Raw genomic sequence first — 18,772 nt, 5'->3', positions numbered from 1 at the left:
TAGTCCCTCCAAAATTTTCCTTTAATAAATCGTCCCTTCAAAATTTTTTGTCTAAATTATTGGTCCCTAACGTCAACTTTGCTAGAGATTAGCTACGACTTTAGCCACCGATTAGCTACGAAATTTGACGTTAGGGACCAATAGTTCGGAAGAAAAATTTTGAAGGGACGATTTCTTGAAGGAAAATTTTGGAGGGACTAAAAACGAAATTTGAAATATTTAAAGGGACGAAAAAGTTCATTAACCCATTAAAGTTTGACAAAATAAGAGATGCTCAAAATTAGTGTTTATTTTGGGTGAAAAATGACGTGTTCGAAGATCCATATTTGATTTTAAGATATTTATAACTTTTCATCGGGGTATTTGGGAGAATATTCAAGGGTGGAAAAAGAAATTCTCAATTCATTTATTTTGTTGTTGGGCCAAAGCTAAAAACGGTTCGAGCCCATGTCTAGAGTGTTTAGCAAATTTCTCTCCGGTGCATTTTTGTCACAAAGCAGAATCAAAACATCAAAATGGAACAAAACTACATTTCGCACTGACGCAGTTGATCTAGAAACCACAATGGAGGAAGCTCAACCAAGTTCTTCATCGGCGAGATCAATCACCAAAGGAAAATCCTCAAATGATCTCAACACCGGTATCACCTTGCTGAACGACGATCTTCTCCACAACATCCTTCCCAGACTCCCTGCTCTATCGTTCGCTTCCGCATCTTGCGTTAGCAAATCATGGAATTCCATTTGCACTCGCATCATTTCTCGTCCCAAGCTCTCTTCCGCACTTTCTCTCAACCCTTCGCTTCGCGTAAGCTCCATTCGGTTTTTCTTCTTGCTTTTAGGTTTTTTCAATCAAACAGATATACCTTCAATTATATCTCAGAATTTGTGCATTTTTGTTTGTTGCTATTTATTTGGTTAATGTTTCGAAATGGAATAGGAGGCTGTGAAGGAGGTTGTTGACAAGGTTCTATCTGAGCCAATTCGACCTCATTTTGCTATTGTCAATATTGGATGTGGATTCGACGCGAACAAGATTCTTCGCCTTGTAAGGAATTACTATTAACTTTGTTTTTTTGTTAAGTAGTATTTGGATTATGCAACTGAATTAATGTCTGTGGTGCAGATTAAACAGAAATTAGGGTTGAATATTCCGGTTATTGTCACGGTCAATAATGGTATTATTGGAAGGGACGCTCTTACAGATGAATTTAAAGAGGTTGGATGTTGATGATTTTTTCCTCTTTGTGCTAGATATTTATATTTGAGAAACTCATGTCTAAATCCTAGGATAATTTGTGTAGGTCAAATGGGGTGCCCGTTTTAGTGGCATTGGCGACGATGAATATGCAAGACATTTTAATGAAGGCATAGTGTTGACAATTGGCTGCTTGCCAGGAATGAAAGCTGAAGCTATACCGTTACTACGACCGGTAAAGGTAATAACATCTAATTGAGAATTTAGACTTTGCATACAATGAAAATGAACATGTAAGGGTAAGACATTTAATATTAATTTTTTCCGTTTGGAATGGCAAATGTTAGTAAGATAGTCTATTATAAATTACTTAATCAATACCTTACAACCAAGGGTAGTCTTGTGTAAAAGGCAACCTTAACCTGTCAATTGGATTTAGTAATATCTTAAGGCAAGAAGAGAAACTAAGGTGTTAATAATAGATAAAAGTAGGAAACAATATAATGTTTGGATATCTTGCATTAAATTTCAATATAAAAAATTAACCACTTAATGTGAAAAGCAGTAAAGTCCAAAAGATTGACATTGTTTTTATAACATTATGATTATTTCATCCTCTTTATCAACATAGTTAAAAATAGTTAAAATGAATTAAATTGTAACACTATTGGAAGAGGGAGTGTAGATTTTAATATAAGAGGAGAGGAAAATGCAATTCAAGCTCCTCTCTGGGGAGGAAAATTGGTGCTAGAATGGCATTCTATGTATGAATGGAGATTAAAAATTCATAAAGGTGAGAGAGTGCACAAGAATGAATGGATGTGAAAGTGTGTTCTGAGTTAGGGAAATGCAGAAAAATAATATTGAAATTTAATATTATTTTATATTTTGTCAAAAAAAAAAATTATATTAGATATTGACTTGTAACCTTGAGCTTAAGTATGCGAGTTTGTTAATGCATTAAGTTTAATGATTTTTATGTCTTTTTAATATTTATTTACATTTCCCATGAATCCAGTGGTGTTATGATCACTTGCTTTTCATGTTTTCTCCTCACTTCCTATCCAAAGAAGGATTTCAATTTTTATAACTTTTTAATTGCAACTAGCAAGAGGGATATTACTCTCCCCTCATTTTAGATTTAGATAATGTGATGCTTTATTCTTTATTTTTTAATTTCATAAAGTTATTTAATTAAAAGTATTTCTGACGCCAGACACCTCAAGAACTATGTGTTGATAATTTTGTTATGGATATCAAAGAATACACAGCCTCTGTCTCTGGTCGCCAATTCCCCGTTGGGGTTATATTATTTGGAGTGAGTTAACAACCACACTTATTTACCAATATTGATTTTATTTTAGTCAATTTACCAGTCTTGGTTCTGTTTCTAACACTTTGATTTGACGATACAGGAAGCTAGCACCGACATGAAACTGGTTCTGGAGAAGTTGGGTTGGTGATACTTGTATACATGTTTATTTACTCTGTTCTTGAGGAAAAAGTTGGAAATTAAATGTTATGCTTGATAGAATATCTGAGATTTATCTCTTCAGTTTTAATGTGTTATAAGTTAAAGGAAACAAACAATTCTAAGATTTTATACACACAATGCCCTGTTTAGTCTGAAGATATAATTGAGTGCTTTTCCAAAAATATTTTGTTGCAAAATGTCTATGGGATACATAATGATAATTGGATACTTAAACTTAGACTAGGCGACTGTGCAGCCAAATAATTGGAAAGAACACAACTTCAATTAATACATTTCTGACACATATATGCTTGGTTGTTTTCTTCTTTGACAACATTTTGTTTCATTTCAGATTATGCCATGCCTAAAGACACAGTCATTGTGGGTGATGAGAGAGGCTGCTCTGTATTCAGATACGGAAATGATTCTAGAAATGCTTACAGCTACAGGAAAGGGTTCATAGAAGCTGTTGCTCTTGTATTTGCTCAGGACAGAACCAGGTCTTCTGGTACCTCCCAATTTCTTTTTCTTAGCTATGGCCACAATGCACATTGTAACTCATGCATGTCGCTGTATCTCAATATTGGGGAATGTAATTTTAATATTCCTTCAAAGCTCAATGGTTATCAGAATTATCGAATTGAGTATAACCTAGCGTAAAAGTATCTAATTGTATTCCTCATAAACTTATGTAGTTAATCTAGTAATAGTAAGTTTTAAGAAAAAATAATTGAAATTTTTTTGAAGTTTGTTTAACACGTCTAGATTACGTTGATCTCTTAAAAGTGGATAGAGGCCGCCTATGATGCAGTTGCTTTCGTTCCTAGTCTTCTTTAAAAGGAAATTGCTTCTTTTTTTCTTGCGACAGGTAGGAGACACTTTTCAGGATCTAGGTGGGAATTTGGGGGAGATTTCTACTAATGCAGTTATTTTTGTAGAAATCGCAATATTGGACACGGATATGACAGTTCACTGGCTTTGGAGTATGCATTATAGGGAAAGGGCCACTACTTGTCTATGGCGGATTGCGGAAAATTGCGGTGAGGCAAAAATCCGCCATAAAAATATGGCGGATGACGGAACGGCAAATTGCGGAAGCATGGCGGACAATCAAAAAACATTATTATATGCTCACTAAAAACAGTAAGAGCTCTAAAAAACAGGAACAACTTCAAAAAACAATAACAGCAACAATAACAAGACCAACAAATGTTCACAAAAAAACAGTAACAACACCAAAAAAATCAAAAACAAAATTCATAGAACTTAGAAAACTGAATTCATATATCATGATGAGTTTAGGAATATTACTTGCTCAAATAAAAAAACATTATAAAACAAAACAATAAAACATTATAAAATCTCTAACTTCATTCATTCTTTTGTGCTAAAGCCCATTTCTCTTTGGACCGCCAACCCCAGAGGTTATAGAGTAAACACAGTAGAAAATAAAATAAAAAACAGAGCACTTAAAAAATGTAGAAATAATAGAGCTCTTAAAAAATAGAGAAAAAACTGCATGAAAAAATTACAGAGCACTTAAAAAATGGAGAAGAAACTATAGAAGAAAAAAAAACGTAAGTAGAAGAAGAGTGTACCGATAGTTTGTTGAGAAGATAAAAGGAACAAAGAAAAGAATAATAGAGTCTGTCTTGTATATGTTTTTTTTACCCGATAGTTCTTTTGCCGTTATATGTGCGCACATGTTGAATAATAGAGTCTGTCTTGTATATGTTTTTTTACTGCAGTCATTGTTTCCAGTGTCACAAGGCATACCTATCTATTTTGTAGTCATTTTTTATAAGTCACTCATTGCTGTTAGGAATTGATTTTACTGCAGGAAACATTAGATTTCATGTTGCTTTCTCAATTGGTGTTTCACCTGTGGGTGGCAAATACAAAGCAGCTTCAGTTAGAACAAACAGTGCCGATTATTCGACATGGCTAACTGCCAAAAGGGAATGGCATCAAGAACCTCTTGATGGTGAGACTATTCTGCATGATATTAACACTTTGGTGAGCATTTATTTCCATATTTTGGTCTACCTACAAATTCCTTTTACTGCAGAAATGCTAATGTTTGAAACTACCGTGATTGGAATATGTAATATTGAGGAATATAAAAAGCTTAAATTATTAAGGACTAGTCAAAATTTATCACATAGGGAGAAGGGACATCAAATTTCTCGCAGTAGACCAAAATACAAAGAGAGGGGGGAATTGGTAATACACTTTTTATATGGATGTAGAATTCAAAGACAATTACATGAGCCTATACATAGAAATGATGAGTTGAAGGGGAATAACATCAATATCCTTTTCAAACTCGAGAATAACCAAGAAAGTGACATTTATAACACAATCCTTCATGGAATAACAAAGAATGAGATACATGTTTGCGTTGTTGTCTAGAGACAGTCTTCTTTCTATTAATAAACAGCAGTAAGAACAACATAACTCCAAAATTTTGAAGGTACATGGGCATGTATCTTTTGTTGTCAATTCCGAATAGCATAACAAAGGCTTCACAAAACTGCTAAATAGTAATACTAATAGTAATTACTATTAGTAATACTATTTATGATTCTCTCCCACTCTCTGTGTCGTGTTTCACAAAACGAAGGGGGATTTAAAACATTGAAGGAAGGGCTGACTCAAAATTTCAGCATGAACCGACCATGTCAATCGTTTTCACAAAATTAACCGAGTAGAAACAGTCTGCATTTGTGCTGATTCAGAACAAATGAAAATCAACACAAGATTGCTTGCTATCTTATGGAGATTATAACGGAATAGTTCGGCATGATTTTGAAAATTGTCTGGAGCCAGTTAAAGAATGGTGATAAAACTTCTGTGTCAATAAGTTATTGACAATAATTAATAGTCTAGTTGGGCATCTAAACACACCCAAGATGTAACCTGGTTGGTTTTCTTCTTCTATTTCAGTAGTATTGTTTTATTGAAGCAATTATATTCTGTATCCCCTATTGATACTGTTCATGATGGACCTCGGATAATGGCATGTCAAATTGGGGATATTGATTTTATGCTAAATTTTGCGGAAAGATGAAAGGTGATATAGGCTGATGCTATCTGTCAATTTTTTTGATTGCATACATCATTTCAACGTTTTATAAAATTAATTTGATATGAATTTTGTGTGCGCAGTTATTATTTTATTGCTATTTATTTCTTTTTTTCACTAACTTTCCAAATTTTGGCAGCTGGAAAATCACATTGAGCCTCCCGAGTTGTACATTGGGGTAACTAAAAATAGGAAAGTCTCCATTGGAGCAGAGAAGCCAATGCCAAGAACTTGTATTGCATATCATGGAGTTGTTGGGTATGATATAAGCTCTTATATTTTGTAGATTGTGTATCTTCTAATGCCTTGTCGACATTAATTATTCGGACGTGTTGAAATAAGATGTTGTCGTTTAAGTTTTTAGTAGGACATAGCGGGATAGGACACCAAGGCCCAATAAGCAAGCTGACCCAATCAGTGGGCCCATATTACGTGAGCACACCTTTTAGAAGGTTGTAGCAGATGTGTGAGCTGTGACATTCCCCTGATTTTTAGGAAGTTCTGTTATATAAGCGAGGGAAGGGGAGTGAATGATGCATTCAGAAAAGTAGTTACCATTCAGTTTGGGAGAATATTTTCTCTGGTCTAGGAGCTCCATGCTCTTGTAAGGAGTTTCACAATTATGGTTTATCCTTTCATTTTCTGTTTTCCACCATTGTAGAGCTATGAGCTCATAGTGCTCAAATTTGTGACAGAAACTAAAAGCAAAACTGGGAGAAGGAGAGAGAGAAACCAACAATTCAGATTTTTTATTGAATTGGTTACTGAGCACTGAGCATGATGCATTCAGAAAAGTAGTTACCATTCAGTTGGGAGAATATTTTCTCTGGTCTAGGAGCTTCATGCTTTTGTAAGGAGTTTCACAATTATGGTTTATCCTTTCATTTTCTGTTTTCCACCATTGTAGAGCTATGAGCTCTTAATAGCTCAAATTTGTGACAGAAACTAAAAACAAAACAGGGAGAAGGAGAGAGAGAGAGAGAAACCAACAATTCAGATTTTTTATTGAATTGATTACTGAGCACTGAGCATGATGCGATGAAAAGTCTTTGCTAACTAATCCACTGACTTAGCATAAAAGAAACTAACTGACGGTGATAGAAGCTAACTGCTAATAACATAATGTACTGAATCAGCACATTCTGTCATGTACAGTGGCTAAGCATATAGCTATATGACTATATGAAATGACAGGAAGATAGAGTGAGACGTGAACCACTGAATCCAAGTAGGGCGGATTAAATAGACGAATTTTTCATTTGCGATTTGTGATAAAAAATACAACCCATGCTCTAGGAACAATTTTACCATATAGTTGTAAGACCTGCAGTGTTGTATGGTACTAAGTAAACTTAATATTGTAAAGAGGGGCACACTGCAACAGATGGGAGTTTACACATAATGAGATTGGACTATATAGAAACCATTAGAGAAATAGTCAGTAGCTCCTATATAGTAGGAAAGATGATAGAATCTCATTTTAGGTGGTTTGGGCACGCATGGAAAAGACCAAGGAGGTATATGAGGCGGAGGATTGTCTAATATCCAGATGTAAGGGAAGGCCGTTGAATATTATAGAACTAACTATTAAGAGAGATTTAAATAATCTATCTTGAGATACAATGCGCGAAAGAATGTTAGTACATTATGTGCTTCAAATGGCCGACCCCACCTAGTGGGAATAGGCTTTTATTTTGACTCAATTATTTCATCCACTTTGCCATTGTCAGCAGCTGATTCCAACTTTGTTTTGGCTAGATTAGGCTATAACTTATATGATAAATTCTAGTTAATTATAAGCTGTTGATCAAATTAAAATTAAGTTGTCTAAAATTATATATTTGGTAACATATTAAATTATTTAATGTCCGCCTTACAAAAATTTTACCTTTTGGCGTGTCACGTGCTTTGTTGATAAACCATGCCACACGAGGAAACCTTGCAAAAATTCTACCTTTTGGCCAGTCATGTGTTTTTTTGATAAACCATGCCACACAATGCCCCATGATTGATTTAAGTGCATAATTTTATCATTTCGTGCTTCGATATTTTGTGCGTGTGGAACTGAGAACTGTCTTCTAATCTGTTAATTGATACTTGCTGGTTGTACAACTGTGTATTATATATTTTGAACGCATGGAACTAGAAACTGTCCTCTACAGTCACTGTTTCCTTATCCTTCCTTAGTCTATTAACCCCTATTGTAAACAATCTCGTTCTAAAAAAGAAAACACTAACTTTGCATGTATTGGACAGCGGTGATGAAGAGTATCTGTATGTTGATGGAATGGGCATCAAAACAGGAGATATCTTTCAGTTCTACCATTCAGATCCTAATGCCGCATTGGCTTCATTAACTGAGGTTCGTGATGCCCTTAACAATATGAAGCTGGAGAGGAATTCCAGGAGTGTCAAGGGTGATGGAGAGATTGAGAATGCTACCAATGTTTTTGGCGGTATTCTTTTTGCTTGTTATGGCCGCGGCCATTCATTTTTTGGACGTCCTAATGCTGATAGCTCCCCCTTCTTAGAGATTTTTCCAGGAGTGCCATTGGCTGGAATATTTTGTTGTGGAGAAATGGTGCGTCCTTGTACCACTTTGATTGGTCAATCTCCAGATGCAAAGCCCATCAGTTGCTTTTTGCATGTTTATAGCAGTGTCTATTTAGTGATGTCATATGATCCTCCCTCTGTGGAACATTAGATGCTACTCTTAATTTTCTCTACAAGATGCAGATTGCTAGTTTGAGCAGGATGCCTGTTTTTTTTTCCCGCAACCTGAGATGATAATATTGTATCGCGTCATATGTGATGTGTATGTATGTTAATTATCGCAGTTTCATTATGCAACTGATTTCAGATTTTCTGGAAATTTGTTGCTGCGCTTGCTTAAATTATCGCAGTTAAATTCGGCAACTTTGGGATAAGGTTATTTTAAGGAGTAAATCACCATTTTTAATTTTAAAATTGTAAATGAATGGCAAGTTGGGACCTTAAATTTATGAAATATTAAATTGTTCTTCTAAATTGTCTGATTTAAATTAAAATGCTTCCTTTCTCAAGTAGTTGAATCAGAGATGATAGATGTAAAATGCCACGTGACCTATTTCGCGTTCATTATGCATTGTAAACACAAATCTCAGACTGGTTTTAAATTTTTTTTTGGTGTGTAGGCTTGTCATCGGTACTACTTGGTATTAGGGTTCTGGTGACAAGTTCATTAAGCATAAAAAATAAGTTTCGTTTAATATCTTGTGTCACGTGACATTAATAATTCTCATAATGTCAATAAACATGATACACCAATCAGTGGCGGAACTAGGCTAAAAAGTTTGAGGTGGCCACCAAATTAAACTATGAATTATAAATAAAATATTCATACCATAATGTATATAAAATATCTAAATTGTAATAAACACAAAGTTAAACATGAAATAGTTAAAGAATTACATAAAAATACCTTAAAGTAATGCTCTACGAGTTTTGAGTAGCTTGAAATCATCAATATTAGTCTCAGAATCAATACTTGCAGCAATTTCTCTTTCAATGTTAACCGTCATGCTATCTCCTAGAAAATCAGCTTCCATTTTGTTTCTCAACCTTGTCTTGATAATTTTCATTGTCGAAAAAGATCTTTCTGTAGTTGTTGTAGATACAGGGAGAGTCATGATAAGGCGGAGCAGTCTATCAATCAAATAATAAATTTCCTTCTTTTCAATTGCAACCAAAGATGAACATAATTCTTGAATAGTTGACAAATTATTCAAACTTGATGCTTGACGAGCGTCAATAATAAAATGCCGAAGTTGAAATTTCAAATTAGTCTTCTCTTGCTCATTGAAGTCCATAGGATAATATTTTTCAACTAGAGTGCAAATGGTATCAAGATTAAAAGCCTTGTAATTATCCGTTGGAGCCAAAGCGCAACTTAAAGTTAACAAATCAATCGCTTGCTCACTAAACCTGTTATTCAACTCTTGCAATTGTTTGTCAATGGTAGTGAAAAATATTTCAACTCTAAAATAATGCTCAATGGTTACCTGATTTTCTTCAAGACGAGAACGACCAAATCTTGTTGTTGAACGGACATCATTAAGATCATGAATCTCAATATCATGTTTTTCACAAAAAGACTTCACAGTAGCAAACAATTCATTCCAACGAATTTCTCTTAATTCTTGAATAAGAGTTTTTGTTGAACAAACCAAATGCATAGCATTAACTACATCCTGAGATTGTTGTTGTAAAGCTTGACAAAGAACATTTGTGGTCCCCATAATTTCTATCAAATGCAATATGAATATGAAATCAAATGACTTCAAATAATTGTAAGCACTATCTGCATCTCCACGTGAAGCATAACTTAATCCTTCCTTTGCAAATTTTCTTGAAACAGAACAAGTTACTTCATACATATTTATCAAGCTAGAAATAGAAGAGAAATGTGATCCCCAACGAGTATCCCCTGCTCGCTTCAAAGTACCAATTTGATTTTCACCTTTACCTGTTACAATCTCACCAATCTCTAATAAATGTTCAATTTCATCTAATTGAGAAGCTTGTAACTCGTCATGGCGTTTTTTAGAAGAACAAACAACATTGACACTTAAAGTCAACTTCTCAAAGAATTGATGAATTGGTTTAACTTCTCTTGATGCAGTAACCAAAGCAAGTTGCAACCGATGAGCAAAACAATGAACATAATATGGATAAGTGTCGCTACCGCGAAAATTAACAGAGTCGCCGCTATCATATTTATCCTGAAAAGGAAGGGAATGCCAGCAAACCACAAAACAAAACAACGGTCTCACGACCAGAGAAAAAGGGTAAGGGAGTCGGTTACACGAGGGGAAGGTATTAGCACCCCTCGCGCCCATCGTACTCGATGGTATCCACGCTAGTGTCTAAATCTATGGGTTTGTAACAAATCTACGCTAATCTGAACTAAAATGAATGCAGAATGTAGGGAAAATAAAGGATTGTGCTCGCACGGGCCCTACCCCGCTGCTTACGTATCTGTTTTGAAGAATCAGAGCTACCGTAGCTCGGCTAACTAGTTTCTGTTTGTTTTGTGTTTTTTAGGTGAACGTGTTACATTCACACTCCGCTGCTCGACCTTTGGAGACTTATGCTGGGAATGGAGCGGAAATAACAAGCTTTTAAGAAAAGAAAATCAAAGAGTGTGGTTTGTGTTTTAAAGAATGCATGAGGAAGACCTAAGCTAAGGGGGAAAGCTTGCTACCTAATGTTATCATACAAAGGGTACAAGTCTAAGCTAAACTAACAACCTACGGGGAAAAGGGAAAGCAAACAAGAGTATCACACAAACGAGCTCCGCTCGTAAAGCAAACAAACCAACGGCACTGGCCGAATGGTAGAAAAGCGGTCCCGCCATAGCCAAGGGGAGCGAATCACCCGAGTCAACCAAGCATTAGACCTCGCGAAAATGATCGGGCCATAGACAAGAGGAGCGGATCCCTCTCAGCAACCAAGCCGTCACGGATCGGAAAGGAAAACGGTGCGTGCATACACCGAGCATCAACGTCGAGCAACGCGAACTATAGGAAATGCGGGGGTCCGGCTGCATGAACCATTTTCCTGACATACTCGATAACAAAATCTAACAAGGCTAATATTTTTCATGACATTTTTATCTAACAATATAGAGCAAAACTATGTGACAAAACATTTAAATTCTAACGAGCAAAATATTACATGTTTTTCATTATTCCTTTTTTATCAAGCAAAAATCTAATCAAACATAATATTTTTCATCACATTTTCTATCTAAAAACTAACAAAAATAAGAGATCACATGTTTTTGTATTACCTTTTTATAAATGCTAAAAATCTAACGAATGTAATTGTTTTTATGACATTTTTATTATGCTAAAAATAAGAAAAAAGAACCAATTCTAAACATGAATTCTATGAGAATCAGGGGGTGTTAAATTGAAAATAGTGTGTAGAAGCTAAGGATTTCGCAGGCCCAATCAGAACAGGGCCCAAGGGTGTTTTTGTTCAAGTTCAGCACACAAAAATCGTGTGCATTGGGCTAGGGGGAGGTGCAGATCCAGTATTTTCGTACATGGCCCAAAGATAATTGAATTGATCCAGTTTGAAATTGATTCAGATTTTATTATGATTTTCTTAATCAGACTTTTACATCAATTGATGCAAGTAAATCAGACTAATCACCTCCTAATTACAATTAGAGTAATGTTATTCATACACCACTTTCTACACCAAATACTTACACTATTCACCGTATTTATTTACACTATTCACCGTATTTATACGGTGAATAGTGTTTTTTAAATAAAAATATATATTTTATGAACAGTAAAATATTATTATAATAATAAATAATTTTTAATTTTTTTAAATTTGTGTCATTAACCAACTTTATAACTTCATTAACCAACAATTTACATTGCATTAACCAAATTTGGTGACTACTGTAAAGTACTGTTCATGGGTGTGAGAATAACATTATTCAAATTTGGTTAATGCAGTGTAAAAATTTGGTTAATACAATAATGAAGTTGGTTAATGCAACATCCAGGTATTAAAAATAATTTTTAGCAGTCACCAAACTTGGTTAATACAGTGTAAAAACTTGGTTAATACAGTAATGAAGTTGGTTAATGCAAAATCCAGGTATTAAAAATAATTTTTAGCAGTCATCAAACTTGGTTAATACAGTGTAAAAATTTGGTTAATGCAATAATGAACTTGGTTAATGCACGTTTGTACATGAACAGTGTCGTCCGTAATTTTAAAAATAAAAAATATTTTTTATAAATATTATTATTTTATTTTAAAAACACTGTTCACCGTATAAATACGGTGAACAGTGTTTGATGTAAGTATTGTGTGTAGGAATTGGGTGTAAGAGTAGCATTACTCTTACAATTAATACTCATGTTTATTCAATTTGAAACTATAGGCTAAAATTAAAACATATAGAAAGAGGATAAAATTAGGGTTGAATTATGACGTTTCAGATTAACCTCAAATCTCCTTCTCCCTCATCGCGAACGCAAGAACGGCGGCCGGCTTTGCGTCTCCGATCCACAAATTGACGGCGCCACCATGACGTATACAACTCCGATGACTCTCTCCTTCTCTCACGGCTGAAAACGGCGATTCAAGATTCCTTCCGGCGTGATCTTCTTCTTCCCGTGAACGATAGCAACGGCGTATCCTTCTTCTCCGATCAACTGTTCAGAATGCCGTGGTGGAAACGCATATCTCCGACATCTCTCATCTCTCTCGTCTCTCAGATATCTTAAGTTTCATTCCATATTCGATCCTTTTCCGATTGCAGCTCAGGTATGCGTATTCGTTCTTCCATTCAACTTCCTTCTTCTTGAATTTCTGCCGCGTGTTGTTGTTGTTCGTAGATTGGAGCAGTGTCGTGATGCTGTGATATTGTTGTTGGGCAGTGATGATGAAGATTTGATTCAGAAGTGATGGTTGACATCGAAGCGATGGAGATTGTGAAGCGATGATGAAGATTGAGAAGAGGTGAAGGTTTGATGGAGAATTTCAGAGGATTGAAGAAGATTCTCTGGTGATTAGAGATTTGAGCGGTGTTGAAGATTGTCGATTGAAGAAGGTTAAAGGAAAATTGGAGAATCGTGTTGATGGTGAATGAAGATGGAGCCAAAGATAATTCCAGATTGTTAAGGATGAAGAAGGTTATGGAGGATTGAGGATGATGAAGATGAGATTGGTGGAACGTTTAAAAGAAGATCCAGAAAGAGAAATTTCTGTTGAAGAGTTTGTTACCGGTTTTCTGAAGGTTGATGAAGAAAGAAGGATGTGTGAATCGGTTAGAGACTCATGAATATCAAGAAGATGAATTCAAGAGAGAGAGGGATAAAGTTTGTTACCTTTTTCCTCTTCTGTTATCGATTTCCCTTTACTCTTCTTTTTTTCTTTTTGGTTTTCTGTTATCCCTTTTATTGTGAATGAAGATGATGAGTTTGTGAAGAAGAGTTGAATCGAGAAAGGGAGAGAGTTTCGGTTAGGAGTTTGTGACCTCCTCCTTTTTTTGTTATCTGTGAATCTTTTGTTATAAACTCTTTTCCCTTTTGGAATTCGATTACTTTCTCTTTTGTTCTGCTTTTTCCTGGTTATGCAGGCAGGCAAGCTTTGACATGTTGATTCACGTTTTGGTTCGAATCCTCTATGATGCAGGGGCTGCTTCGGTTTTGGCTTTATTTTCATACCTGTTTTGTTTTGTGTGCAGGTTGCCAGTTTGTATGTTAAGCTGCTGCAAATTTGGAGTGGTTTAATGAACAAGAAACTTAGGATTTTGGATGGTGTAATCTTTTTGTATGTTTTTTTTGTAATGGACTTGAATATTTGGATCAATTGGTAATGTAATGAGTATTTGGACCTCGGTTTGAATTTGAATTTTGGATGAATGTATGTATCTTAAGACCATGCCTTACGACTTCGAATCGTGGTGAACTTTGACTTGATAAGTGAATTTTTTTTGAATGACTTTGTATTCCCATTTAAATCCTCAAATGAACCTAAATTCAATTTCTAACACTATTCACCTTGTATTGCAATCAACAAACAATCGAGAGAAATAATAATTCCTTGTTCATAAACAATCCACAACCCCATTTCTTGCACCATATATTTTTAGCTTGAATTAAGTTCTTGATGAACAAAATGCCTTGAACGAAGTTTGAATAATAAGATCAATTAGACCATTAAATCGACTTCATCCTTGAATCATTGGGACCTTAATTCAATCTCGATTCCTTAATTCAAACCAAACTTGTACAACTAAAAGTATAATGGCGCCTTGAACACAATACTCTCCTCAAGCTCATAATCTCGTACCATGACTTCTTCTTTGGCAATTCACTTCACAAACCTCTTGACTTAACAGTCTAAAAACAATGAAAACTCTTTAATTTTTCTTGATTTTTAAGCGACGAAATAAACGTCCTTGATAACTTATAGTTCAACTAAAGAGGGCAAATTTTGGGGTGCAACAATAAGGACAATCCTTCATAAAGAGTGCTTGTAAACCGTTCCACTCTCCTCTCATATTGCTAGCACCATCATACCCTTGACCACGAATGTTAGAGACATCAAGATTATGCAGAGAAAGTATATCACAAACTTTTTGCTTAAGAGTTGAAGATGTAGTGTCATTAACACGTGCAAGGCCAAAAAATCTCTCTTGTATAAAACCATCTTTATCAACAAATCTCAAAACAAGAGACATTTGCTCTTGTTTAGATTCATCACGCGCTTCATCTACAATTATACAAAATTTGGAATCACCAATTTCTTCACGGATATACTTTTTCACCCTACTTGAAAGAATGTGCAAGATCTCTTTTTGAATTAGATGTGAAGTATACTTGCTATTAGATGGAGCATTTTCCAACACAACTTTTGCAACTTCATCATTATAACATGCTAAGAGTTTTATCAATTCAAGAAAATTACCTTGGTTTAATGATGTTGTACTTTCATCATGACCTCTAAAAGCACACGCTTGAAAAGTTAACCAACGAACAGTGTCAATTGAAGTCTTGAGACGTAGGCGATTCTTCATTATATAAATTGAACTTTGAGCTTGAACAATATTCCTAATGTGAGCATCTTGATTCAACAAGTCTTGACAAGCTTTCATAGCATTGTTATGTGGTGAACAAGGATCTTTCACTATGTGTTTAAGAAATGCACAATTCTTTCCATTTCTAGCTTTCTTCCAACCTCTAAAACCTATAGAAATGAAGACATCGGAACCAGGACGCCCACTTGGTCTTTTGCTAAAAAGATAACATGGTAAGCAATAAGCAGCATCTTCTGAAGGTGAATATTCTAACCATGAAGGAAAAAGGCTAAACCAAGCGTGTTGAAAGCGTCTTTGATGATCTTCTTTACCAGATAATGGATATTGCTCTAAATTCATTTGATATGGACCCCATTTTAAATAAGCTCTTCGTATTTCATCCATTTGATTTACATTATATTCCCACATTGAAGAACGTTTTCCAGGATCGCGTTCCAAAGAACTCTCAATGTCATCCGAACAAACTCTATTAACGTTTTCTTCAATTCTTGGATTCTCAAGAACTCTTTGAGGTTCGGGGATAGGTGTGAAATCCTCTTTATCTCTTTCTTTCCTCTTGAAAAAAGAATCAATTTGTCTACTTTTCATTATCACTTTTGTGTGCTGCATAATCAATTAAATAAATTAAAACAACACAACAAAATCCAAAATCAATCTTAGTGAGAATCAATCCCAAATTAAATTCCAAATCAAAATCATAATCCAACAAAATCTTAGTGAGAATCAATCCCAAATCAATCCCAAGTCAAAATCATAACACAACAAAATCCCAAACTAATCCCAAATCAAAATCATAACACAACAAAATCATAATTCAAACTCTAAATTTACAATACAATATTACACAACTTAGTAAGACAAACCAAATCATTAGTAATAAAACAAATCAAATCAATATGAGTTTATCACAATCATAAGACAAACCTAACCTAGAGGATAAATTTATTTTTTTCAAAAACATAACAAACAAATAAATTAATCTTACTCAATCAAGTGGTAGCAAGTTGTTAGATGAAGAAGAGCTATTATTGGAGCAAATGGTGGAATGAAAAAAGGTAGGTGGTGGTTGAATGAGTTCACCGTAAAAAAATTTGAAAAGGAGAGTATTTTGATTGTTAGAGAAATATTAGGATTGTTGGTAAGTAAAGAGTAAAAGGATTTAATGGCAAAGTTGTTAATATTTATTTTAAATAGGGGTAGTTTAGTATTTTCACATTATGAAAAAAATTAAAAAAAAAAGCTTGGGTGGCCGTGGCACCCCCTAGTCTCAACTATGTTCCGCCACTGACACCAATGCCTCTAACATAGCTATTTTTGATAAGGGTGGCAAAACGGGTTGTGGCCTATAGAGTCGGCCCGCGAACCCGCCCATTTCTACTTGACGGACTTAAGACGGGACGGAGCGGGCGGCCCTTTTTGCCACCCTTAATTTTTGATAGAGGAAGTATTGCAATTTCAAGACTCAATTTTGGTTTACTCTTTTAAGAATTATCAACATACGTTACAAGCAGGGAGTTTAAAAGGAACTAATTTAATTTGAATAAAAAATAAAGTCAAATGGTGTGATATATAGAAGATGTGTGTATATTGCTTCCTCTGTGAAAGGGGATTGCTATTATTATAATGTTAGACTTTTGAGAGGGATTATAGACAATTAGGATTCACAATAAATCAAAGCAATTTGTATACCGTTCAAAACTCGTTTTAAAAAATAAATCGTTGAATTAGAGTTCTTGATGGTGTTGAGTTTGATCTTTATAACTCAATTTATCAACTTACTTGAGAGAAAGAAACATAATTATCGCGAGGATCAAAATTTATTATATTATTAGTAATTATGTTCTTTAACCACATCTCTCCTCCAAAAGAATATTTTGCTTCCTCTTTTGTCTTCTGTTTCCTTTCCTTCTCTTTCCTTCCAAATATTCCTTGGTGTAAGTGCTTCCCGTGTTTTCCTGCTGGTAGGTTTTCGTCTCAGGTATGGAAAACCTCAAAGCCATTGAAGTATGCAAAAGATCCAGGTTCAACATTATGCTTGATAATATGCTTAAGCAAATTCCTGAAAAACAACTATCAAGAAACTATAAGAAAAACGATCAAGATCGATAAAGATAAATGAAAAGTCAAGAAAAGATGGAGGAACATGATTTCTATGTCAGGGATGACGACGATATACATGAAGGGTGCAAACACAATCATCTTTCGGTCATAGGAAATTTTTTATCAGAGAAACCCGTTCATTGTCAATCTCCCCAAGCAGGTTTGGTAGGAATATATTGCAACCTAGTGGGGCTAAAGCTATCATAGATTGAGCAGGACATCTTCAAAAAATCCATGGAAAAGGCTATGAATGTTAAGAGGATCCGGAGCAGAAGCCCATGGACATTCAGAAATGTTTGACTTGCTGTTCAACCTAAGAAGTCTGAAGAAAGCTATAAAGAAACAAAATTTTACATAGTTTCGGTGTGGGTGCAGTTATGGAACATCCTCCAAAAATAAAATCTAAACAATTTCATAAAATCACTTGATTTTGAAGCTATTTCAAATAGCTTTTCATAAAAATCATTTTTGAGATACAACCTTTTTAAAAAATTACGATTTCGACTATATTTTGATCTTCGATAATGTATGTTTACGTTATAGGATGTCAATATTTGTTTTTTAATTTAGAAATAACTGATATAAAAAAATGTAATTTCAGAAAAATAGTTTTACAAAATCTATTTTTGAAAATACAAAGAAAAAAATCCATTTTTTAACGTTAAATCAAACAGGCCCTATATATGCTTGAGATTAAGCACAAAAATGAGTGCAAAAATGTAGGTAGATTTGAATTAAGAACATCTCATGGTTTGAGTCAAATGAGCAAGTGAAGTAGAATAAGAAGAAAATAGATTTTTGACCCATTTCACAGTGGATTCGAATCAAAGACCCCGTGATTCGAATCAAGTGCAAATCCTGATTCAAATAAATTGCAATAGGGCCAGATGGAAAATGCTGAAAATCATCTTATTCGAATCAGGTGTAAAGTTTGATTCGAATCAAATCGAGCAGAGGTGACAAGAAAATGCTTGATTCGAATCAGGTGTAAATTCTAATTCGAATTAAAGTGTTGAAAAAGCTTTGGTTTGCCTTTGTTCAATTTGATTTGAATCAGGAAGTATGCTTTATTTGCTTGATTCGAATCAAACACACAAATTCTCAACTTTTTATAGTTTTCAAAATACTTGCATCTAGCTTGAATAAAAAACTCAAAAGGTTCTCATTCCACTGACTCGTGCAATTGACTAAAATCATCATGATCAAGTATATAACTATTGATTTATACATGCTAAAACAAATACAAATTGATTCGAACTTGATTCATAGATGTGAAATCATGAGGGAGACTCAATAAACGATA

The 18,772-nt window shown here is 34.6% G+C and overlaps 2 protein-coding genes across 3 annotated transcripts; one reads left to right on the top strand and one right to left on the bottom strand.

The window, feature by feature from the left end:
* The first annotated feature begins 446 nt into the window (after nucleotides 1-446).
* Nucleotides 447-8,713, top strand: LOC131660999 (F-box/LRR-repeat protein At5g63520). 2 transcript variants are annotated; one of them, XM_058930389.1, is made up of 10 exons: nucleotides 447-807; nucleotides 940-1,047; nucleotides 1,126-1,218; nucleotides 1,304-1,438; nucleotides 2,414-2,515; nucleotides 2,613-2,652; nucleotides 3,024-3,179; nucleotides 4,512-4,687; nucleotides 5,896-6,014; nucleotides 8,013-8,713. In XM_058930389.1, the coding sequence occupies exons 1-10, from the start codon at nucleotides 448-450 to the stop codon at nucleotides 8,458-8,460; spliced, it is 1,737 nt and encodes a 578-aa protein (XP_058786372.1). In that variant the 5' UTR covers nucleotide 447; the 3' UTR covers nucleotides 8,461-8,713. The 2 variants fall into 2 exon arrangements, with proteins under 2 accessions (XP_058786372.1, XP_058786371.1); XM_058930388.1 differs by having other exon boundaries at nucleotides 4,494-4,687.
* Nucleotides 8,714-9,217: 504 nt separating this feature from the next.
* Nucleotides 9,218-15,957, bottom strand: LOC131657874 (uncharacterized). Its single transcript, XM_058927225.1, has 3 exons — nucleotides 15,234-15,957; nucleotides 14,778-15,155; nucleotides 9,218-10,464 (listed from the first exon to the last, which is right to left on the bottom strand). Exons 1-3 carry the CDS (start codon nucleotides 15,955-15,957, stop codon nucleotides 9,218-9,220), a joined length of 2,349 nt encoding a protein of 782 aa, XP_058783208.1.
* Between the last annotated feature and the right edge of the window lie 2,815 nt (nucleotides 15,958-18,772).

This window comes from Vicia villosa, linkage group LG3 (genome assembly GCF_029867415.1).
Source record: "Vicia villosa cultivar HV-30 ecotype Madison, WI linkage group LG3, Vvil1.0, whole genome shotgun sequence".
NCBI lineage: Eukaryota > Viridiplantae > Streptophyta > Magnoliopsida > Fabales > Fabaceae > Vicia > Vicia villosa.
This window is presented reverse-complemented; position numbering and strand designations above follow the sequence as displayed.

What these genes read in the sequence shown, in the direction of transcription:
- LOC131660999 (XM_058930388.1), top strand. Translation starts at nt 448, where the DNA reads ATGTCTAGAGTGTTTAGCAAATTTCTCTCCGGTGCATTTTTGTCACAA. An exon ending in CGTTACTACGACCGGTAAAG is followed by an intron (nt 1,439 to 2,413) that starts GTAATAACATCT and finishes TTCTGACGCCAG; the next exon opens with ACACCTCAAGAACTATGTGT. An exon ending in TTGGGGTTATATTATTTGGA is followed by an intron (nt 2,516 to 2,612) that starts GTGAGTTAACAA and finishes TTGACGATACAG; the next exon opens with GAAGCTAGCACCGACATGAA.
- LOC131657874 (XM_058927225.1), bottom strand. Translation starts at nt 15,957, where the DNA reads ATGAAAAGTAGACAAATTGATTCTTTTTTCAAGAGGAAAGAAAGAGAT. An exon ending in ATCATTAAACCAAGGTAATT is followed by an intron (nt 15,156 to 15,233) that starts TTCTTGAATTGA and finishes CTCCATCTAATA; the next exon opens with GCAAGTATACTTCACATCTA. An exon ending in TATGAAGGATTGTCCTTATT is followed by an intron (nt 10,465 to 14,777) that starts GTTGCACCCCAA and finishes GCGACACTTATC; the next exon opens with CATATTATGTTCATTGTTTT.